This window comes from Crinia signifera, chromosome 2 (assembly GCF_055691185.1).
Source record: "Crinia signifera chromosome 2, ASM5569118v1, whole genome shotgun sequence".
Classification (NCBI taxonomy): Eukaryota; Metazoa; Chordata; class Amphibia; order Anura; family Myobatrachidae; genus Crinia; species Crinia signifera.
In genome coordinates, this window is record NC_139218.1 from 66,123,049 (window position 1) to 66,148,735 (window position 25,687).

At 42.4% G+C, this 25,687-nt stretch overlaps 1 protein-coding gene across 1 annotated transcript in view; it reads left to right on the top strand.

The window, feature by feature from the left end:
- The window catches only part of LRRC75A (leucine rich repeat containing 75A), a 277,225-nt gene that overhangs the window by 75,849 nt on the left and 175,689 nt on the right, over positions 1–25,687 (top strand). The window contains exon 2 of the mRNA XM_083172272.1: positions 17,094–17,222. Within this exon, the coding sequence (XP_083028398.1) occupies positions 17,094–17,222 (129 nt within the window). The remainder of the gene's footprint in view (positions 1–17,093; positions 17,223–25,687) is intronic.

Consider the following 25,687-nt stretch of genomic DNA (forward strand, 5'->3'; position numbering starts at 1 on the left):
TTCCGAGTTTTGTTTTACATGTTTTATATGTAACTGCTGGTTATATCTTTTGCGCTGATTGCGCTTGATTAAGGGCTGGACACAGACACACAGCTACAGTTTGCTCCTTTGTAGGAGTAGCTGGAGCAATTGGGCTTTTTTCCCCTTGCAGCACTGACAGCTCCCTGCTCTGGCTCCCCCTGCCCGGCTCTCCATTACCCTCGCCTGCGTCCCCCGCCTCTGTGTCAATTGCCCGCCTCGCAGCATCCGCACGGGACCGCGCATCGGGTCTAACAGGGTGTCCAGACATGCGATTTGCCACGATTTCACTGCCTGATCCATCCACATCGGGTGAATTCGGACCAAATCGCATAGTGTTTGGGGGCCTTAAAACGCCTGGACGCAAGTTGTGGTTTGGTGCCCTGCATCACAAAAATGGTGTGTGTTAACATTCATCTGTGCATATCATCTCCACCATTGCTTGCTGCAGCGGAGGATGGTTCTGTGCGGGAGCCATCCAGCCCCCTATTGCAGATGTCAGCAGGGCTGTTGGTATAGAACCAATTAACTACTGGTGCACCACAGAGCTTCATTGCAGGAGCAGTGGTCACAATTGGATCCCGCTGTGAACCCAACAGGTGCTGCTTTACATGCAGTTGCCCCTTCAGGGCTTGGAGCCCAGAGGCTGGAGCCTCCATTGTCTCTGAGAGTTACTCCCCTGCTGTTGGTAGATCTCGAAGACTGCTTTGGCCACCCCTGTCTTACAGTTAAATAGGCAGATTTGTAAAGCGCATATCGCATACCGTATATACTCGAGTATAAGTCGACCCGTCTATACTGTATAAGCCGAGGCACCTAATTTTACAACAAAAAACTGGGAAAACGTATTGACTCAAGTGGGACCCTCACTCGAGTATAAGCCGAGGGGGGCTTTCTCAGCATAAAAAATGTTCTGATAAAGGAGGCTTATACTCTAGTATATATGGTACACATAAAATTTATACATGTACCCATATGTAGATCTGACATATGTGACTCCTTACGCCTAGCGTGGCAGTACAACGGAGTGAAGGAGATGTTTAACATAAGCCAAGGACAGTAAGAGTATTCATGTACTTTTTTGCTTTCATAGCACTGGGAGGAGCTTGAAGATGCTAGACTAGTATGGTTTGCAAACCAACATGCTGAGTTTCGCATAGTGTCATAGTGGTGTATCTATATACACATCATACCCCCAGTATCCACGTCGGCGTGGAATTGATTTTTATAAAGTGTGGCAAGCATAGCGAGCCCCCAAGCCCGAAGCGTGGCGCAGAGGCAACTCAGGAAGTTCCACGTTCCACATCCCACAGAAGCTGTTGCTCCTTTTTTACTCTGCTGTTGTCAAATCTGTACTGTGCTCCTCACATCTAGTCTGGCAAAGATCCACCAGCGAGAGAGATAAATGCCAGCTCCAAAGAGTAGTAAGGACAGCAGAAACGATCATTAGAGCTGACCTCTCCTCTGTCCAAGGACTGCACCTGTCCAGAGCCAAGAAGTGGGCAGAGAAAATCGTAATAGACCAGCTCCATCTGGGCCACGATTTGTTCAATCTGCTTCCACCAGGCAGGCGATACAGGGCCAATCCAGCAAAGTTTACCAGAAGTCTAAACAGCTTCTTCCCTGAAACAGTTCACCTGAAAACCCAAAGCCTAGGTGTCCCAAACCCATCCTCTGTAACACTATGCAACATTATTCAATTCTATCTTCATTGCAATTCTATCATTCTTCCCCTATGGCTCAACAAAATGTTTGTCTGGATATGTTCCCTTATGTGTCGTATTTACCCTTGCTGTTGCAATGTAACCAGAAACAAATTCAAGTAGGCAAGTACAGTATACCTGACCAAATACAGATGATTCAGATTCTGATAATGAACGCCATTTCCTCCCATGGGCAAAACTTCTGTCTAAATCCCCTCTTCCCACAAATGTTGCCACCTTTTGTAGCAATCCAGTGCACTCTAATGGGAATCTGCGCTCATGTTGGTTCATAGTGTATATTCACTTTGCTTTCAGATACTGTAGTTAACAATATTTATATGTAAATAAATGCATTAGAGTTTATGGGTCACAGGTGCTAGTAGAGAGAACACTAATATCTGGAAAGTAGCAGAAGCATTTTTTTAATTTTACTTTGTCTATGGGGATACATTTTTGTTTGCTTTCCAAACTTTATTGTGCAGCCATATCTGGGAAAATAACACACAGAGAAATTCCATTTTCAGTATGTATTAACTTTTACATAAGGTAATTGTTATACTGTGGGACAGGATAATTAGTCTGAATAAGGATGCTGGAAAATAACTGTATACATTCAGTTGCTTTCTGGAAGAGTAACTGTAAACTGGTCTGACTGTGGCTGTCTTCCTTCAACACAATAATAAGCATCAGCATTATTATCAGGGTTGCCGACTTTCACAGTCTCCTCTCCGGGAGAAGAGACTGTCAGCATCACTTCTGGGGGCGGGGCCTGATGGAGACCTCATCAGTCCCTGCCCCCAGTAATGCAAATCCCGCAATATGCGGGTCTCCGGTGAGGGGGCGGAGTTAAATTTGCATGCTTAGCATATTTAGCCCTTCCGCCGAAAAGCCGCGAATCGCGGCAATTTAAAGCTTCTACAACCAGGTACATTAGGGGCGGAAGGGGGTCTGCCGGAATCCGGGAGGGTTGCCCACCTTTCCGGGGGGCCGGGAGGGGGACCCAATTTTCGGGATCCTCCCGGCCATTCCTGGGAGGGTTGGCAACCCTGATTATTATTGATGGACAGTTATACCCCTTTTCCACTAGCAAAAATAACCCGTAACTTTGTGCAGTGACGTGCATCGACCCAGGTTTTTTGCTAGTGGAAATGTGTCCTGGTAAAAATCCCAGGTCGAGTGTCCCAGCAATCCAACCTGGAAAATTACCTGGGTTGGCTTTGGGATGCTCCCAGTTCCAGGGACAGTGGAAACTGGTAAGCTGGGTCAATGCAACCAGCCTTTAAACACATGAAAACACTGGGCGTTCCCATGATAATGGCCCAGTGATGCAGACCCCGGGGGCAGCTGATGTCAGCGGATGTCAGCTGCCCGCCCATTACCCACACAGGGAACTCAGAGATCTGAGACACCTCTGTGGTATCACAGATCTCCGAGCGCTGGATAAATCATTCGATGGTTGCTGACCATCGAATGATTTCTTCCCCTCACCCAAGGCTGCGAATAGATGATTGTGCAAATCATCCATTCGCAGCTGTGCCGTGATCGCGGTGTGCAAGTGGGGAGAAGGCGGCAATGCAAGCGGTGTCTGGGGGACTCACAAGGGTGTGAAATTCGCACCCTTATGAGTGACCAGAAAAAGGTCCCTAGTGTGAGCTTCTAGTTTACAGCACATGTGGGAACTTGCAAATACATTTTTAACTGCTTTCTTTCAGACCTTTTTGCAGGATTTTTGGGCAGGGAGTACTCGGCATATAGGGGGTATCCTATTAGCAGTGGTACTTCATTGCTTCTAATACGTTGGTTCTTCAGGGACTATCCTATTAGCCCTGATGCTGGCATCCTCTCCCCCCTGATACCTGCTGTTATTGGGTATTATACTTTGTGTCTCTGAGGCATGCAAAGCATAATCTAGACCAGGGCTGGGCAACACCGGCCCTCCAGATGTTAATGAACTACACATCCCAGGATGCTTTGCATTAGTTTTGCTATGTGGCCATGCTGAAACTGATGCAAGGCATGCTGGGATGTGTAGTTCATCAACATCTGGAGGGCCGGTGTTGCCCAGCCCTGATCTAGACCTTTAATGTTTTTGCCTGATTGCGGGTCCATTTTCTGCCAATAAAAACATCAGCTAATTGCATACCGTAATAATAACCATCTGTCATTAATCACGATATTTAGCCATTGTTATTATCCGAAACAGCATCAGGGCTAATAGAATATCGCCCATAATGTCACCTTGCTAAAGTTGCTATTGTAACGAAACGCGTCGGTGCTTTCTGCAAGTGACTTATCCAGCTCAGATACCAACAAGCCACCACAGTGTCTGGACCAGCCTCAGCATTCAAAACACTTTGGAACTCCTGGGTGACGACTCGGTCGAGATCCCCCATCCACTTCCAAGTGAGTCAGTGCAGCTACATCTCAGGCTACCACGGATACTTTGTTTCTTATTCAGACTTTGATTGAAAGAGCAAATTACATTTTGTATAAATCACTGGGTATACGCAACAGTTAATGGAAATAAATAAAACAGAAAGCAACAAAATATTTAAATTAATGTGGATATAAATATGGATTTTTCATTGTATTGCGCTTTTGTACATACTGTTTGTATTTTTGTAAGTTTGTTATACTAGTGTGTAAATTATGTATATATTGTCTTATGTGATTCGATGTACTGTATGTCTTAAAAAATTTTTTATGTATGTTTGTTTGAGATATTTAATGACACGTATACCACTTTAATTGTCTATATGACATCTTCGTGCAATAGCACAATTTGGACACCTCCAGCCTACTGCACCAGGTGAAGGCGAGTTAGCCTTAACGAGTAGAGGCTGGACTTGGAGCGGATGAGGATGGTGCTTTGTATTATATATACCTGTTTGTAACCACATTAAACATGGCTTGATAAAAACGCAAAATAAAGCGTTGAAACGTTGCTCTTGAACTGTGTTTCGACTTGATTATTTACAGATGTCCGGAGTGCCACTGCTGTGATCGTTACATTAGAAGGTCAGATGTTGGTCTGAAGCTTCTTCAGGAGGCACCCGGCAAGTAATCAGTGTATCCCAGAGAGTGCCGACACACAGAGTCTATATATATATATATATATATATATATATATATATATATAATTTTTGGTTCCAACAAATTCGCTGGTACCTACCCGCTCAGCGCAATTTACCCCTTTTCTTTTTCTTTTTTCTTTCTATTGCCCATAATGTGCTCATTGCAGGTTCTCTTCTGTTACGTACAGATTATTCAAAGACTGCAGGTAATAGAAAAATCCCCTCTCAGGTTTGCCTGGGAGAGGGATGCTAATATGGAGCAAGGGAAGAAGCCAGAGGCTGCAATTACCATGCTTGCTGAGTGTGGTAGTTGCTTTGGTTAGTATACCCAATTATCCTGTTATGTGCCTGTACTACAGATCATCGCCCACACAAATGTAGGTACATTTTATTCTTGCTACACACTTTGAATATTGTAGCTTGTAATTAACCCAAGGTGACAAGTGCTCTTTAAATTATATTAGTGAGGTTATCCACAGGGTTCATCATACCATAGAAGTTAAATTCATAACTAGATCTGAGCCGATGATTGTATATGGAAGTGAAGCATTCTCTTTCTTCTGTCTGTGGAATTCATTTAAGAAGTTGGGTATATGTGCTGCAATTTGCAGCTTGTTTTGGTCTTTAGTTTTAGGGGAAAATTCAATTAGTCACAGTAAATGAACGCAGGTAATTGATCCCTGGGGGCTTATTTAATTAGCCCCCGATAGCTGGCAGAATCATGGATTTTTTTCCGCCTGCCCAGAGGCAGGAGAAAAGAATCCGTGATAACGAAAACTTTTGTGTTTTTCACATTAAAACAGTTCAGTTTCAAGACTCAAATGAATTACTTGACGTGAAAACCTTTCATGATGGCTTGAATCCACTAGGGCATGGTGGGAAAATGAAATAGTGTGCCCAAAGCATGGTGAGCACAGCGCGCCATGTGAGGGGACGCGGTGCACTTTTTTAGTATCCATGTTTTCCGATTAAAAAAAGTGAAAAACCTCATGTCGACCTTTTGATTGTTGGCCTTCCCCATGTTGAACTAATGCTTGAGGAAAAAGAAGCACATTGCAGGAAAAAGTATCAACGTTAAGGAAGATGTTTGCAGCATGTGAATCACACCAGGCGTCTTGCGCTATATATCGCAAGATAAATAGTATTATGTGGACAGATCTGTAGCGGTGTATTTTCGCTACATTTTGATTTGTCCTTTTCAACCTTTTTTGTTTTACATTATTTTCAAACCCACAAACAATACACTGGAAATTATAGTTAGAGTCTTAAGGCCCCCATACACTATGCGATTTTGGGACGATTTCATCCGATTTCGGCACTTTGTGCCGATAATCGGATGAAATCGGCCCAAAATCGTAGGTATGTGACATTTGATCCGATCTGATGCGCGGTCCCGTGCGCATCGGACCGGATCAGGGAGGTCGGACGGTCTGTACATACGATCACGTCCGACCTCCCTGTATGCATATGCCTGCCACCTGACAGGCATATGCATACAGACACCGGGGGAGTAGTGGGGGCGGGCAGCGGCAGCGGTGGTGGGGGCGGCCAACGGTGGTAGTGGGGGCGGGCAGCGGCGGCGGGCGGCGTTTGCGGTGAGCGCAGTGTACTTACACATAGCAGCAGCGGCGGGGACGGGACGCGCAGTGGCGGCTATTATATTTTTAAAATACTTGTCAAATGACCAGCCGCTCTCTGATTGGCTGAGAGCTCTCCGGCCAATCAGAGAGCGGCCGGTCATTTGACAAGTATTTTAAAAATATAATAGCCGCCACTGCGCGTCCCGTCCCCGCCGCTGCTGCTATGTGTAAGTACACTGCGCTCACCGCAAACGCCGCCCGTCGCCGCTGCCCGCCCCCACTACCGCCGCTGGCCGCCCCCACCACCGCTGCCCGTCCCCACTACTGCCGCTGCCCGCCCCCACTACTGCTCACCGCCCTGCAGCTCCCCGGGTTTTTTTTTTACATGGGATAAATCGCATGCGATTTATCCCATGTAAAAATGGCACATCAAGTGCCAAATTGTATTTGAGCCTCCCGGGGAGCTGCCGGGCGGCTCGCAGGTAAATTGGGTCCGACTTGTCCCTAGGACAAGTCGGCCTAATGTATGGGGGCCTTTAGAGCCCTTTTTCACATTTTTTTTTTTTTACTTATACCTATTGTGTATTCTAATTTCTGTGTAGGTTTTACTATAATTTCTATTTCTAAATTGCTTTTATTAAAATGTTTTATATTTAAACTTTAATTATGTAGCGTTCTATATCACTTTAATTATCTAGCTTTCTCTATCACTTTAATTATCTAGCATTTCTGTTTTCATTTGGGCTTTAGCAAAACCCCTTCACAGCAGCAGTGATTTACAGTACTCGGTGCCAAAAGTCTCTTTTTTGTTAATTAAAAGCAATCTAGTTCTAATGTTGATCATTTGAATGCATAACTGTCCCAGACCATCCATCACAAGTGATTCCTTCTTGATGGAAAATATTGAAAAAATTAAATGACATTAACAAATTGCTGCACTTAAATCTCTTAAAATACTGCTATTTGTCAGTACTTATTGACAGAATACAAATAGGGCGAGGGGTGCGGACGACGCATAGAAACTAGGGGACTATCACTTGTCTTAAGGCCCCATACACTATGCGATATGGGAACGATTTCACCCGATTCGGATGAATCGGGCAGTGAAATCGGCCCAATTTGCACTTGTAGACATCCCCTCCGATCCGATGCGCAGTCCCGTGCGCATCGGGGTCGGGAGGTCGGACGGGCTGCACATAAGATTTGCCAAATCTTATGTGCAGCCCAGCCCCGGAGCCATGCGGCGGACAGCAGCGGGCGGGGGATGCCGGCTATAGAGAGCCAAGCAGGGGGAGGCTGCATATGGCGCCGGGCTGGAGGACACTGTTGCGGTGGGGTGACAGCGGGAGGCGAGTAGGGAGAACTTGATGACATGACGCTGGCTGCCGGGCAGCGGCGGGATCCGGGAGCAACAGATAACGCCAATCAATGGCTTGCTCCCCGGGGACTGCATATGATAAATCCATGCGATTTATCATATGCAAACCTTGGCACATCAAGTGCCTAATCGTGTGTCCCCCTCCCGGGGAGCTGCAGGGGAAATCAGGTCCGACTTGTCCCTAGGACAAGTCGGACTAATGTATGGGGGCCTTTAGAGCAGAGATCCCCAAGCTCCTCAATTACAGTCCATATTTTAAGGCTAACTAGACTTGAGCACAGGTAATTTAACCCTTTGAGTGCCAAGTGAATTTGCCAAATAGGTGTAAAAATTGGCAAACAAACATTTTATTCATCATAATGCCTGTACAAAGGTAATATAATCTTTTTTTACACAATATTATTTATTTGGATTTATATAACAAATCAGTATCAGAATCAGCTTTATTGGCCAGGTATACTTTAACCGGGGGGTTTACCCATCTGGATTCAAGGTCACCCGGCAGGTGCACAGGTGCATTCATTACTCATTGACCCAGCAGGTGCACAGGTGCATTCATTACTCATTGACACTTGTGATTCTGTGAGGAGACCTGCAAAACATGCACTGTGTGTTGTCCTGAGGACCAACTTTGAGAACCTGTGGGTTAGAGGATTGCCCATGCAAAGTGGGGATTCCATTTAGGTGGAAACAGTCCTCCTCAGTTCACATCATGACCAATATATCCATAGTATGTAATAACATTTTGCTAGAGCTAAATGTTTTAAAGATCTTCTCAGCATTATAAATAAAATAATTAGTACCACCTGTGGATCTTTTAAAATGTGGTAGCCAGTAATCAATACACTGATGCATCCACTAACTGATCTGTGAAACGTGTGAAACATGCTCTGTTAGGGATGCACTGCTATAGACCATATATAAGGTCAATTATTAATACTGTAAGTGTACATATATATCTAGGGCAGTGTTTTTCAACCGCTCTGCCGTGGCACACTAGTGTGTCTTGAGCTGTTCTCAAGTGTGCCCCCAGATCTAGAGATGCCCAAACCAAGTTTTAACCCTTTTCATGTAAAGGGCCAACGTATTTTTATTTTTGTTACCTGTGGGGACCAGTGGGATTTTTTTTTTATATGGGGGCCAATAGGTTTGTTTTTTTCTTGTGGAGACCAATGTGTTTTGCCCTGTGGGGATCTCATGGTATGCCTTGGCAATTGTAAAATCTAATTTAGTGTGCCGCAAGGTAAAAGGTTGAAAATCACTTATCTAGGGCATTGTAACAGCAATTTCACACGCTCCGGCTCCTGCCAGGCGCCAAAATCCTGCACGGCCAAGAAGCCGTGCCGCACTCAGGAGTTTACATTGGAGGGCATGGCTGTAACCGGACGGCCGGGCCGTGGCCGTCCCGTGGCCGTCCCATGTGAATGGACACAATTGTGTCCATTATTAACTTCTGCGTGCGGCACAGCTTCCTGGCCGTGCGGGGTTTCGCCGCCCGACAGGAGAAGGAGCGTGTGAAATAGCCCTTAGGATCTTCTGCCGCTCCTTAGACTCTCAGTATTGCTCTAATTGACTTGATTGGTGCCCAAATCTAAAATGAAAACATGAAGTTCAGACAGGATGGTCCTACTGCCACAGTGCATGGCATACTGTAATCACTGGCCCTGTATATTTCAGAATATTGACATAAAATAGGCTTTTTTTATGATGCACATTATAGCTGGTTCAGTGCTTATTATGCACTCTTCATGGACTAACCAAGACACACTTAAGCAGTTCAAAACCCCGTCTAGAATCCAACACTTGGATTGGAGAAGTGCTAAACACAATCAGCCAATAAATTCACTTTGTTTTTATTCAGGAATGTTTACATCATAGTTGCCTACCCTCCTTCATTCTTCAGGAGACTCCCTGATATAACAGCAATCTCCCTCTCTCCCTCATTGGTATAGCAATTTCCCTCATTTCACCTAGTCCACATTACACTGTTACATTTTGGGGTAAAAAAGGAATGAGAGATAGATACATTTACATTGAATCATCAGCGCCATTTCCCAGCACTTTACCAAGTATAATTGCTCTTAGTAACTGATTTGGGGCTCATCTACATTTGGATACAAATCATTTTAAGATTCCTCTCAGATGTAGCAGTACACACCCACACTTCTAGGTGCCACGTTCACAATCTCTTTTCACAATCTCTCCATATATAGAACTAGACACGCCCTTTGGGTGGAGCATGGCACGCCCCCTCAATAGGGCACTATGCAACATTCTGCTACCAACTATAATCTCCCTGAAACTAGTTTTCAGAAGTAGGCAAGTATGGTTTACATATTTACAGTATAACAATATTTCCTGCTTTTCTTCTCATATCATATCATTTTTATTGCAAGTCAAAAGTATTTATACATTATCAGTGGTTTACTGTCCATTTCTCACTTATAAGCCAACTTCTGTGCGAACAGTATATTACCAGAGTCAGGAAATAGAGCCATTATTCTAAAATGTTTCTTTACTCTGTGTCATGCCTGGCAGACTTAATAACGTGACATTTTCAAAGGTTAGGATGCCATTTTTTTTCTGCCATGCACAAATCTTGTCACATACCTGACTCTTGTGAAGGTTTATGGTTATTTATGATAGTTTATGTTGGTAAGTCATAGTTACAGGATTGCAGCTTTATCATACCAGCGGTTTATATCAGTGAAAAGGTGGAAAATAAATGACATAGTGTACTCAGTGTGAGCATACAGAGCACAGCTACTGCCAATGGGCCGTATTCAATGAGAAAAATTTGCCGTGTTTTATGGCGAGTTTGTGCTATTTTCGCGTTGGAAGGAGCATTTTGCTCTCCAAAAGTGAACCACCCTATTCAATGTGATATTTTCGCCGTCTTTTTAAGTGATTTTCGCCGTGTCCCTCCGTGTAGCAATTCTCCATCTTTTCATGGAGAACTGGAATGTGAACTTTTAAACTAAAAGGTTTTTTTTTTTAATTTTGGTGTCAAAAAATCAGTATTTTTTTTCTGTGAAGGGGCATGTTATTTTTATTCATGTGCCTATAGCACATGAATATATATTTAATAAAAAAAAAAAATAATATTTGGTACTCTTTACCTAGAACGGCGCCCGCGATTGGCATCGCGGGCGTCGGGGGTAAAAAATCGCGGGCATCGCATGCACATAAAAAACGGGTGCGACGCAATGCCCGCGATGCCCGCGATTTTCCCATAGGGATCAATGTTAAAAGTGAGATTGGACGCGATTTTAGTGTTAAATGCCTTAATGCCCGCGATTTTTACATAGGAAACAATGTTAAATGGGCCACAGAGCCCTAATAGTCCCCCTGAAGTCTTAAATGGCCCCCACAATTTTTAACGCCACCCCACGATCAACGTGAACCCGAAGCGTGGCGAGCGCAGCGAGCCTGCGTGGGGCAGCGGTATGCGTCCTCCGACCTTTTCATGCCCTACTATCCACGTCGGCACGAAGTTGAGAATAGAATAGTGTGGCGAGCGCAGCGAGCCACCGAGCCCGAAGCGTGGCGAGTGCAGCGAGCCCTGCGAGGGGACGCGGATACCTGTGAAGCCCGCGAAGGGACGCGTTTACCTGTGAAGGTATCCGCGTCCCCTCGCGGGGCTCGCTGCGCTCGCCACGCTTCGGACTCTGTGGCTCGCTGCGCTCGCCACACTATTCTATTCTCAACTCCACACCGACGTGGATAGTGGGGGTATGAAAAGGTCGGAGGACGCGTACCGCCGCCGCTCGCCACGCTTCGGGTTCACGTTGATCGTGGGGTGGCGTTAACAATTGTGGGGGCCATTTCAGACTTTAGGGTGACTATTTGGGCTCTGTGGCCCATTTAACATTGTTTCCTATGGAAAAATCGCGGGCATTGAGGCATTGAACACTAAAATCGCGTCCAATCTCACTTTTAACATTGATCCCTATGGGAAATCGCGGCCATCGCGGGCATCGCATCGCACCCGTTTTTTAGTGCATACGATGGTCGCGATGGTCGCGATGGGCGCCGTTCTAGGTAAAGAGTACCTAATTTTTATTTTATTTTTACACAGAGCAGCCAGCAGGGGGCCGGAGCTCTCGAGCCGCTCATTAGATATTCATATATTCACTGCACCCGATCATTACATATGCACGATCGGGTGCAGTGAATACTGGGTCCCCCGCTGGCTATAGGGGGGGGGGGGGCAGCTTGTGCTGCCTGGGTCCCGGGGAGCCCTCCTCCCCTCCACATATGTTCTGGGGCAGCCAGGGAGACTTTAATCTCCCTGGCTGCCACCGTCCCCCGGCTCCCTGCCAGCTCCCTGCCACGGACGCTCGTCCGCTGCAGGGGTTAAGACTCGCCGCGAGTGGCGGCGAGTTTTAACTACATTGAATAGTGGGAGCAGGAGTGGCAGCGAGCCCTCCGGAACAGGGCGAGTGCATGGCGAGAGAAAAAATCTCTCGCCATGCACGGAGAATTTTTCTCATTGAATACTGCCCTATGACTGTGCACTGACAGAGGACTATTCCTTCCAGTTTTCTTCATTGGTTAGTCCAGGGGTTCCCAAACTTTTTTGAATCACGGCTCCCTAGAGCATAAAAATATTTTCAAGGCACCCCTAGGCCAAAAATTTAATTAAGTGCATTGTGTTTTTATGTGACAGTTATCTGGTGAGGGACAGGATTTGTTTCGGTTTGTAGACATATATTATGATTGGCAGCCACAAGCACTGGTTTTGCCTGGTACATTGACCATAAATAATATGCATTGATCCTTGTACACCAACCCAAGGCACCCCTGCAAGTGTCCTGAGGCACCCCAGGGTGCCTAGGCACACAGTTTGGGAACCACTGGGTTAGTCTATTACAGAATATTATACAGCTACATCATTGGGCCTGATTCAGATGGGGATGGAGTTCTAGGGGATGTGGACAGCAGGTCAACAGTATTAAGGCGGACACTATGGTTGACAGGCCATAGGGCGACACATGTAAAAGGTCGACACACCTTAGGTTGACACGGTCAAAAGGTCGACAAGCAACAGGCCAACATGAAAAAGGTTGACATTATTTTATTTTTTTAAGCTTTACTATCCAAGTGGACATTGAGTTAGATTATAATAGTGTGCCGAGCATAGCAATGCACTGTGCCCAAAGCAGTACACTTATTTGGTGTCCATGTCAACCTTTGTCGACATAGACACCCAAAAACTTGAAACCGTTAACATTTTCAATGTCGACTTTTTTCATGTTGACTTAATGCCTTTGTTGAACTTTTAACTATATCGACCTAAGGTATGGCAACCTTTTTCATGTGCATCCTATGGCCTGTAAACCAATAGTGGTCGACGTATTGCCTTTCAACTTTGTTACTGTCGACCCTGTGACCCATGCACTTGCTGCTACTGTTAATTCAGTAAGAGGGATTACGCAATAACCAGACCTAAATATGGTCCATTGTGTACGAATGATAGTAAGTTGGCAGAACTCTTTGGCCATATATTGTGTGGCTGAGTTTTGTGGATGGTGTACTCATTTGTACAGCCAATTTGGCTGAAGTTGCGGTTCATATAAACTGCAAATCAACCGAATTTGGCTCATTGTAAATTTGATTGGCAATGGACCCAGGACATATAGATTGTAAGCTTGCGGGCAGGGCCCTCCCACATTTTGACTGTCTGTAAATCCCCAGTTTGTTGTATCACTGGCCCTTATTCTGATCGGTGTGGCCGGATCCGAATATGCGGCCAGGACCGTGCGTGCGAAACCCCGCCTTCCATACGGATCGCCAACTCCGTCCGTACGCGGTAAGAAGCTGTCCGAACGGACCGCACGTGTATTTTTCATGGAATACGCATCCTCCATCTCAGGGAACCTCCCCCATCATTCGATGGTCGCAGACCATCGAATGCAGGACCGAGTGGTCCACCAGCTCCCGCAACCTCAGACCACACGGACATTTTTCCGTGCAAAAGCAGGGATCTGGGCGGGCAGCTGACATCCAGCGATGTCATATGTCCGCCCCCTACACGTGCGTCACGGCCGCATTACCATACGTACGCCCAGCGTTTGCATGGGAACGCCCATGAAACGCGGGGCGTATGCATATGGTAATGAGCCCAAATAGCCCTTCACGCCCCTCTCCACCCCCTGTTCGGAGTGTTCACATTTCATGCGGGATTTGGCCGTACGCCCCGCTCGCACATGCGCAGAGACGCCTCCGCACATGCGCAGACACAAAACATCGGCGGCACGAACGCACGCGGATATTACCGCACCAACCAGAATAAGGGCCATAGTCTCCTTTGTAAAGCGCAACGGAATATGCTGCGCTATATAAGAAACTGTTAATAACTAAATAAATAAATAATATCAAATGTGTACAAATGGCTGCATTCATTCTTATTCAATCTTAGTAAATTTCCCCCAATCTTTTGCACAAATCGTTAAACCATTTATTTTAAACTAATTTAAAAAAAGTTTCTTCATTATTTTTGTCCATAAAACCTTAATAATGATGGGTTTCTTAATGAATTAATACAGTCATCCTCATTGCTGGTTACTCATTTGTTATACAGTAGTTCATAATGTATCCTTTTTTTGTTGCAGTTATTATTGTTGTATTAAAAGACACTTCTCTGGTATGCCTACATACTAAGCAAATGTTCCCTACTGTAGTAAAAAAGAAAAATATCCCCCCACCCTTCCAACTGTATTAAAATCCCTATTGTAAAGGCCCTGATACACTAGAACAATTTTAGACGATTTCATCCGATTTTGTTTTGGCCCGATATATCGTCTGAAAAGTGTCACATTGTTTGTGTTTTCCATCCAATCCGATCCGATGCGCGGTCCCGTGAGTGACAGATAGGAGCCCCTAGGTTGGTCGTACTGCACCTGTGATGTATCGAATCGGATGGAAAATGGAGTGCTTTTTGTGCATGCTACATATCATATGCAATATATCGCAGGAGGTTTGGCTGATGTTTCCAGTCCCTCTAGCCCTCTAACCCAGCCCATCAGATATATATTTTGGTACACTTATATAAAGATTTATCTCAAGCGATTTATCTCGGCTTGATCACGAGATATATCTTATGCAAAAAATGACACCAAAGTACCAAATCGTCTGGAATCGCTCTTGGGAAGATCCAGGGGGAGTTCAATGGAAATTGCATCCTATTTCATTATCAGATATATCGTTGTAGTGTATGGGGGCCTTTACCTCTATACCACTTTATCATATGCCCCTAATACTTTTCCTGCTGAGAACAGACAGTCTGTAAGGCTGGGCACACATTATACAACTTGGAAATGAAGCAATGTCATTGATTTCTCGAACGCCTGGGCAAAGATATAGTGCATACACACTGCAAAATTGAAAATAGATCATCTGTCTACATCCAGAAGTATGCTGTCGTTAACAATAATTAAAAGTCCATGAAAAAAACAAGAGTGTACCAGCGCTGGCTGCTTGATTGAAAAATAGGATGCAATAGGAACAGTATCTTTTACAATAGACAATGTAATGAAATAAAATAAATAAATGGAATTCCATGTTAATATAGATAGTACAAGTGCACTTTAAAAAAACAATTAAGATTAAGATAATAATAAAAAGCATACTACCATATGGATATGTTGGTCTGGACTGTAATATCTACAAATGACAAGAATAATAGCGGATTTGTACCAGGTGGCCAATCACAAAAGCAACGTTCAAATAGAGAGAATGGTATTTTGTCAATTCCTCTTGAGTGGATGAAGGTGAACCTGAGTGACTGTGCAAGTCTTTCGCCACCTCGCATAAGCTTCCGGATGTAGATGGTAGAAGTTTCTTGTTTAGGAGAATTAAATGTCCATATTGTCCGTACAGTAATGACCAGAAGGCATTGGAATGGAAAATGCAGGATGCACAGTGTTCTCTGTGATTTCAGCAGTAGGGATACAGCTCAGTGTTTAGAGAGAACACTGAACTATGTATGCTTACTGCTGAAATCCCAGACAACAGTGTACATACTGCATTTTCCATTCCAATGCCTTCTGGTCATTATATGTTAATCCTAATTGTTGTTGAAAGTACACTTGTACTATCAATAATAATATGGAATTCCATTTATTTATTTTATTTCATTAAATTGTCTATTGTAAAAGATACCGTTCCTTTTGCATCCTATTTTTCAATCAAACAGCCAGCGCTGGTACACTTGTTTTTTTCATGTTCGTTTTATTTGGGACTGACAACCTCAGTACCAGCTGCATTTTATTTCTAGATAATAATTACAAATCCAACTGCATGTGAAAAAGTGACCAATTACCAGCGGGAACATGCGTCGGCATTGTTAAGAGCGTACACACTGGACAATTTGACTTTCCGAACCCATCAGAATCAGCCCAATGGTTTAAAATGTAATGTAATGTGTACCCCGCTAAGTACTTATAACACTTTTCATTTACTGTTTAGGGAATGACTAAGCCTATGTTATTTGATAAGAATGCTATAGCAATTGTTGCTGAAATTGTTGCCGTTTGTGGCATTGGGTAACAGGGAACGGAGCCACCTTGTCAAAATTGTCCGCAATTCATGTCCTTAAGCCTCTGGACAGCTTACTTCACTGGGGTAGTAAGCAGTTTCTGAAGGGTTAAATACTCTCTGGAATCCGGGAACGCTGCTCCAAATTGGAAGTCTCTGGGAGTCTAACGGACACTTCATGGGAGGAGACATGACTAAAATACCTGAACTTAATTATTAGCAACACAGCAGGCATTGAGGATTTACCCACACAACATGAGGAGGTGTGGATAGCATTGAGACGTTTTGTACTAGGGATGGTAGTATTATAGTTTACATCTCATACAATTGTTAAGATTCTGTAAGAATCTCAAACGACATGAAAAACTTATTGTCCACTCAATAAGTCCTCTTTGATTTTAAGTTTTGCTTATTTAGGATTGAATATAAATTCCATTCACAAACTGTTTAGAAGTAACGTGTTATAACAGATGTGAAATGGCATGATGCCAAAATAAAAAACCTGCTGCTTGGAGATGTATTCTTCAGCATAGTATCCTCTGATCACAAAGGATCCATGTGTCCTGCAGTGGACCATGGGGTTTATATTAGAGATGTGCAGGCTCTGATTTACTCTGATTTCAAAGCAGGGTCCTATTGGCTATCCCAAATCGCATGACAGTTGTTGACAGTTGATAGCCAATAAGATCCTGCTTTGAAATCAGAGTAAAACAGAACCTGCACATCTCTAGTTTATATGAGTTAGAAGCCACCCAACAGTTATAGCTTACAAATTGAAGTACTTTATTTTTGTTTTATATAGGATCTGGGCATGGAGTCTACGTCATTGGATGATGTCCTTTATCGATATGCAAGCTTCAGGAACTTGGTGGATCCCATTACTCACGATCTGATAATCAGCCTAGCAAGATATGTTCATTGCCCCAAACCGGTAGGTTGTCAGTTCTTGTCTTCTACTATATTTTAATGCAATGGGTTACATGTTTATGTGGTTTGTTCTGTTTTGTATATGAGTTATTTTTTTTTACATTATATGAAATTGTCTACATTTTTTCTTGATGACAGTACTGTGTCTTGGTTGCAATTTGCCTTTTTATGGTAATCATCAAATTGGTTTCTGCATCTCTTATAGTAACTTCACTATACTGATAATGACATGTTTTCCCATAGACTGACAAAAGTCAGTATCATTCCCATACACTTGGGCATACGTTTCTATATAATGTCATATCAAAAGTATAATACAGTACAGTATGTCTGCATCATTTTAACCTACAAGTACTGTGAGGGCCTTAATGGAAACCTAATGCTTCAGTGCTGTGATCCAGTAATTCCAATCATGTTGTCCTATATCAGTGATTTTCAGCCTTTTTCAATTTGCGGCATACCGAACAAGATTTTAATATTGCCAAGGTGGACCATCAGTACCCCATGGGGAAAAAAACACATATATTGGACCCCTCAGTAATAAAAGAAATGTCACAGGCCCCTGCAGTAATTCCACATATTGCCTCTACACAATAATTTGACCACACACTGTCCCCCATAGTAATTCCACACATGTGTGTATTTATGTAGCGCAGCAGATTCCATTGCGCTTTGCAATTGTAGACAGTGATAAAACAAACTGGGTAACAACATACAGAGGTAAGAGGTCAGGGCCAGTGTTCTCACCAGAGAACACTGGCCCTGACAGATCGCTCAGCACACATCGCTGCGCAGCGCTGAGTGATCTAGCATCACTGAGCAAAATCTCTAAGCATGTACGCTACCTTTCCCTCCTAATCTGGCCCAGCATCCCCATACAGTAGTCATTCATCAAGTTCTCAAAAAACAATATTAAAAAGGGAAGTCGTAGATGTAATAGAACAGAAAAAGGTTTGAGAAGTATTGTCCAAAAAAAAAGAATATTGTTTAATTGTATTACTTTTCATTGATTTTGTTGCGTTACTATTTTATTTTGACAAAAAATAAGTGTAATAAAAAAAGCATTCATGAAGACAAATCTATTTACAAACGTGATAAAAAAAGTTATTAAAGTTGGAAAGAGTTATTATTTTCATTATTCTCAAAGGTGGAAAGAAGCACAACAATCTCTGACAGGGTGATAAAAATACCAGTTCTGAGGCTGTTTTCTTCAGTGCTCAACGGTATTATCATTAAGAGAGTTCTAGATATAGCTTTTATTGTCCCAGCATGGCAGCTCAAGGCTTATGCATTAAGAGGCATTCAGACGCCCAATAAACAATGTTGCCCAACTGTTTTTAAGTTATTGGAAATATAAAAATATTTTTTTTTAGATTGGGGGTTATAACTGTTTTAGGGCCTTTAAAAGTGATAAAAGAGTACCAGCCAATCAGCTCCTAACTGCCATGTTACTGGCTGTATTTGAAAAATGATAGGAGCCAGTAGAATCTCCCCTTTATCACTTTCAAGGCTCAGTACATCTATTACATCTTGATGCATCTTAGTCAGAGGCGTAGGGAGGGTGGCATCGGTAGAACTGAATCTCCAGGAGCCTAGGAGGAGAGCGGGTGCACTGCCAGCCCCCAGAGGAGGGACACTTGGGTGGGGAATGTGGCCCATCCCCCCTAGCAACAAACATTTAACCTCCATTGGCAATAAACATATAACTTGCCCTAGCAATGAGCATTTAACCCCTCCTGGCAATGAGCATCTAACCCCCTGGCAACAAGTATGTAACCTCTGGCATCGAGCGAGTACCCCCGACAAGAAGCATGAAACCCCTGGAAGAAGGCATTAACTTTCCGAAACTGTCAGCACTAGCTGATCGTGGTCTCAGCTTGTTTCTTCTATTTACAAAGTCCCTTTGAGTGCCGCCTGTACTGCGATACTATATCTATCTACCCAACTTTGGAAGGCAACAGGGCCACTGTCTATTGTCTCTTGGAGTGCTGGGTCATCGATTCCTCTTTATCTCTCTCTATCTATCTATCTATATATATATTTTTTTTTATTCTATTCTTGCTTTCTAAATGAAACATGATGCCAAAGAATGATATTCCAGTTCCACTGTACATGCATGATCCAGCTACCTGGGACACAAATACGCACTTGCACCACACTGATTTGACAAAGTGATAGGTTAATCTTCCACGTCATTGGTAAAATATGGAGATACATGTGCAAACACATTCATTTACTGGTTTTGTATCATATAATGTAAAATGCTTGGTCAAACTTAGACACTCCTCCCCGGATAGCAATACTGTATATTCTTTTTACGAAATTGTGAATATTAGCCACATCATAGCCACACATAAATGTTTACAGTCTACCAGGGACTCTGGCTTAGTACTTTTGCCACACAAGAATTCATTCACATTGTGTATAATGTCATAAACTAAACATGACTGACTGTTGGGATCCCGATTGTCGGCAGTCACCACACCCGACTTAATCTTATACAGAAATACATGTAATGCTAGGTTTAGTAGGTAATGTTCAATTGTCAAGGGGCAGGGGAAAGGGGATGGCGACCGGTGCACAGGTTAGGTTGAGTAGAAAAATAAATAAAGTATAGAAATGTTGGATTCCACTATAGCAGTTGATAGTAAGGGGGTTAGCCTTTCTCCTAAAGTTTAAGATGTGGAGGTGCACCCAGGAGAGTAATTGAAGTTTATAGAGAAATGGAGAAGAAAGACTCTCTTTTTTTTGGGGCACTCTTTATCTCAGATTACGCAAGGTAATCTTTGTGTTCAAAAAGTTATATTTTGATTGTAGTTACATGGAGGTGTCAATTGAGGTGACCACACATTTCACTTGTTTATATGATGCCAAATTGGCTGATTGGTACTCCTCATGGATGAGAAGCACGCTAATGTTGAACTGCTGGTTAATTGGTAGTAAACAATGCAAGGGGAAAAAAGGGGAGCCTACAAACGAGTTCCCATAATCCCCAGTTGAGGTATGGTTTTGATAGATGCTACTGGCAGGATCAACCAGGTACAGTAGGTAATGTGTCTGCATTGTACTTTTGTCTTATTAGTGATGCATCTAAGGCACATATTTAATGAACAATACACTGGGAGCTGGAAGTACCAACTATTTGATGCCATTTGAGCAAATGTGAATGTGAACACATCTGCAGATGATTTTCGTAGGGACAACAGAAAACAATAATCTTGTCATACATTGATAAATATCTCCATTAGTCCTCTATCAACTGAGCAACTGGGTTTATGCACTATACAGAAGAAAACGCACCATTTATTAATAGATTAATAAATGGACTAGTACACTGACTGGAGGATCAAACTGTTCCCTCAAGCCCCAGAGCTCCGTACATTCTGTGGGGAAAGTGTGAAATTACACAGCAGAAAATAATTTAATTTAACACCACTAATTTGCATGATAAAAAGAGGTTTGGGGAGTTTGTGTTCAGAATCGTCTGCAGCTTTGTGATAAAGTATGAGTTGCTGTCACCTCAAGGTGGATAGGAGGGGAACATGGCCAAATGGAAAATGATCTTATTAATATTCACAAAGTACCATTAAATTTCTTTTGAAAAGTTAAGCTGTTTTTTTTTTTATTACCCACAAATCGTTAAAGCGCTGTTTGTTTTAATATGGAATTTTTTATTTATTTTTTAAGTCTAGTGGAAGCGCAGTAATGAGTAACAAGTGGTGTTGAGGATAATTATTAATTTGAAGAGCTGAATTGATGTTCATTTCTTTCATCTGTAATTTGTGGAATGCTTACCGTTATCATTGTACTGCTTTCTAGACAGTTCCCTCCAAAAATACCTTATTTTATTCTTTAAAGGGAATCATTAAGAATTTAATAGAAACCCAACCTGATCATAGGATTTTAACAGGGCCATCTGCACATACTTGCCTACCTGACCTTCTCCATGAGGGAGACAATGCTCTGTTCCTGGCCTTCCCTGGTAATGTATGATCACCATCACCTGTGGGGAGCTAGGTAATTGATAAGAAAGCTGTTTCACCACAGTGTGTGTGTGACCCAGGATTTTGGTGGAAAAGCAGTATTAGCGGATGGTGGTTAAACACCTTTGATACTTGTAGCAGTTTGTGCTACACTCCTCTATTTGAAGGTGAATATTCATAACATTTTCAAGAGAGGAGGAGGCCCATGTGCAGCCTCGTTCGACCTGGGCCCCCTCCTCTCTCCCGTCAGCCAGTACACTATTGCGCATGCGCAGACCTAATTTACTTGGCGATTCCGGCATCAGTGGTATGTTATACAAAATTGCTGCAGTGTGCATGGTGTGGTTTTTTTCCAAAAAGTGGGCATTTCTGGGTGGTTAGAGGCTGGGTTTGGGTGGGATTTGAACTTATTTGGGACAGAGCTTAATTTGTACCAACATAAGTTGGAAGGTACGTGTAAGCTTCCTACAAGGTACAGTACTATGGACATTTTTTCTTTTCAGGTCAGAGATATTAGAACATACAAATCAGCATATGATGTGTCTAGGAAACCTACATTTCTTCTTCGCTTTAGTGCAAGTATACAATATCTAGCCTTTGATCCTGCATATTGTCTTCGCTAAAAGGTATGGCCTGATAGCACTCAGCATGTGTACTATGATCTCTGCAACATCCGTGTTTTACGTGTTAATCTTCTGATTTTCTGTTTATTGTCCTCCGATGTATTAGAAATTGAATTTAAACACTCAATTTGTTCAATTCTCCCACACCGCGGGGACATTTAACGCTTTTCCCAGCATGCTAAATACCACGGACCTATGCTGATAGCTTTTGTAGAATTCATTTTCAGCCATCGTACTATTGCAGTCTACCCCAAAATGGATATTAATTGGAAGCATTTATCATTTCTGCAGTGGTGAGCATGGTGCTTAGACAGAGAGTAGCAAATTCATTTGTTTCGATTTACAAAGGAACATGATCTACCCATAGAATTGATTTTATCTCAATAGTACACAAAAAATATGTTGTGCTGACATTAAAAATCTCATGTAATTTGCAAAGAGGTGGTCATAGCGCTGCGGCCTTCTATCATCTGATGTTGTTTTGAATGAATTTTTCTATTTAATTTAATCAAAAAAAGCCAAGCCATAACTATGTGAACAATGCATGGTAGCCCTGTTTCTATGCATTGAAAACACATCTTAAAAAATCCAACTTTTCTAAACAACCACAAACAAAATATTCTGAAAGTAACAGTCATTCGATGGGCCCCAAGAGGTAGATTTAGTGAAACTTCTAAAATAGACAGGTGGTGATGTTTCCCATAGCAACACAATTAAATTTCTCATTTTTTAAAATGCAATCTATATATATAAAAGGCTAACTACTCCTCACCTCTATGAGTTGAAGCACCAGCCACTGGCCACTAGAGGCCACTCCACTGACCAAATTACTTAAAACTTTTTTTGCAGGGACACTGCTTTATTTCAAACTTTATGGGTATGGAGAGAGGGAGCTGTGAGGACTGATTGGAGGTAGTAACAGATAGGTACTGGGGATCAGGTGAAGGTTTGTGGGCTAGAAACTGTCACAGCTCAAAGTGAAATTACATTGCAGAAGCTGCCATTTTGACAGGCTTTTAAGTAGAGAAATAATAGATATAATTGAATTGGTTATTATGGGCACCACCACCAGGATTGGTTCCAGCTGAATACTGCAAGATGCAAGGCTGGGTGCTTCTTATCGTTAGGCCTGATAGTTACGTCATCCTGCCTTCTTCCCACCCATTTCACTAGGAGGTGAGCAGGATTCGAGAGATAAATCGACTCATCCAAGATCTTATGATGCCTCCCAAAAACTCAGGGGTCCCCTAGACATTGTGGGACAGACAAGCATGATTCAACCAGAGAAGCAGTTGAGCTTCTTAGTTAAATTTTACCGAGCAGATTTACACCAAGAGATTCTGAATGTTCTTATGAATTCTCATTCGAAGGTGTGATTAACTCTTTATGCCTACATTAAGCAAGGAAAATTTAGCAGGCATCTCTTTGCATTACACTGGATGGTATACAGTACAGGTTGAGTATCCCGTATCCAAAATGCTCGGGACCAGGAGAATTTTGGATAACGGATTATTCCGTATTTCGGAATATTTTAATATTTCAATGATGTATTTTAAAGTATCTTGCATTTATGCTGTATAAACACATAATATACACACAAATATATTTTATTACCACATAAAATACACACAAACATATTTTAATTGTTCAAAAAACAAGGTTTCAAAACGTGAAACAAAATGTGTGTACTATCTCAGCACTGAATTTGAATGCCAAGCAATCATTGTCTTGCACATATATAGTGCCAGTTACATATCATGTCCCCAGTGATGCTGTTACATATGTCCCCAGTGAGTTTTTAGCAAAAAAAAAATTTTTTTTCACTTTCTGGAATGTCCGTATTTCGGAATAATTCGGATAACGGATATTCGGATACGGGATACTCGACCTGTACAAACCTGCTGATGACAGTAAAACTTTTTTTTTCTATATATACAATAGGGAAATATTAAAATTGTGGTCTGGCTACATTCGTGAGAATAAGCTATAAAACAGTCTATAAAATCAAGAAAAATGACCAGATTAAATGCATTTGCCATCTTTATTAACTGTTGTGATTTCCTTTTGGAAGTTGCTGTGGCTGATGAGGACAAGTTCTAGAATCTTACAACAAAAATGGTCTATGGATCTGACCTGGATATGACTGTTACATGTTTATCTCTATAAAACAGATGTTTTCTGCTTGCGGCCAGTGCTAAGACTTGTTGGATTCACCTAGAATACAGAAAGCTCATTTTGAGAGGCATTACATTAATAAATATAGCACAACAATAATTATTTTGTTTTTATAAAAATTAAAACATTATTTCAGCGTAGAAATGTGGACTGGAAAGCCTTTCTTTTCCACCAAATCTGCTCAAACATAGAGATGGTCATCCACCTTCGATGGTTACCAACTGTCTATGGTTTAGTCCTGATGTTTGATGGATTTACCATAAAGGGTGGAGATCTGATGGTTGTCCATCATAGATGGCAGCTTGTTTTTGTTGTAGCCAGCACAAGGAGCACAGGGCTTTGACCTGACCATGGCACAGCACTAAGTCATGCCCCTCTTCCTTGAGTGTCTCACTGCCCATTTTCAAATGTACAATTGGAGTTTTCCAAAGTTTCTCGTCAATTATACCATGACATTGATGATAAGCACTAATGGCACAATTGATGGAAACCATTAGCACTCTGATGGCCATGCCTGCACAAACCGAGTAGACTGGTCACACTTAGGCCCCCCATAGTGTAGCGGTATGTCCAACCATACTGCTCAGGGACCGCTAAGTAATACTTAGCGTTCTTGGTTTATTGTATTCATATATCTTGGTAACACGTGATTCTTTTTATCACACTAATAAACGGTGATAAAATACATCATACTTATCGTGGTATTTAAAAAAGTTTATATAAAATACTGATAATATTATTGCCAAAGCAATTATAATTGTTATGTTAAATCATAATTGAATGTTAAACAGTTCGTTCTAAAGTAAGAGACATCGAAAGCCTCCAAAAATAACCAAATCTAGAAGCTTAGAGGGTACACTACAATATCCAGTTCACTGCAATATGAGATCCAGACCATGTATCTCTTAAGGAGCGTACACACTTGTCTATAATAGTTAACTATATTTATTTTATTTTATTTATTAACAGTTTCTTATATAGCGCAGCATATTCCGTTGCGCTTTACATAGGGGACAGTGATACAACAAAACAGGGTATTTACAGACAGTCACAATGTAGGAGGGCCCTGCTCGCAAGCTTACAATCTATTGGGAAATAGGCATTGATACATAAGGATAGATACTGTATTCTTTATTGCATCGATTCCACCAGAACTCAAAGTTCTTTGACTGGTTCTGGAATTTGATAAGCTTGCCTGAAGAGATGAGTTTTTAGGAAACGCTTATAGGTTTGGAGACTGGAGGAGAGTCTTATTGGGCTTGGGAGCATAGGTGTGCGCACATTGAGTGTTAGGGGTGCACAGGCACCCCCTAATGCTATGCCCACCCTTACGTACACCTCTGCGGCTAGCAATACCAGCAATATCTTTAACCAAAGACTTTTGCTTTTTAGAACTGTATAAAATCTAAAGAAGCGCCCATCGATCAAGTATGTGTGTTTGCATTGTTAATTGTACTAGACCATTGTCATATCACTACATATCTGTGTCATCCATATATGTTTATGACTGTATTTGCATGTACTGTTACACAGAGTAATTAGAAGATTAAAACGGAAATAGGCAGGAGATTATGGTGTGGCTGAGAGACTTTTTATATTGTAGAGAGTGCCAATAGATGACGGAAGACATGCCTGATTGGCGGTGTTAGACACGCCCAATAGGTGGAGCTACACACACCTCTTTGACG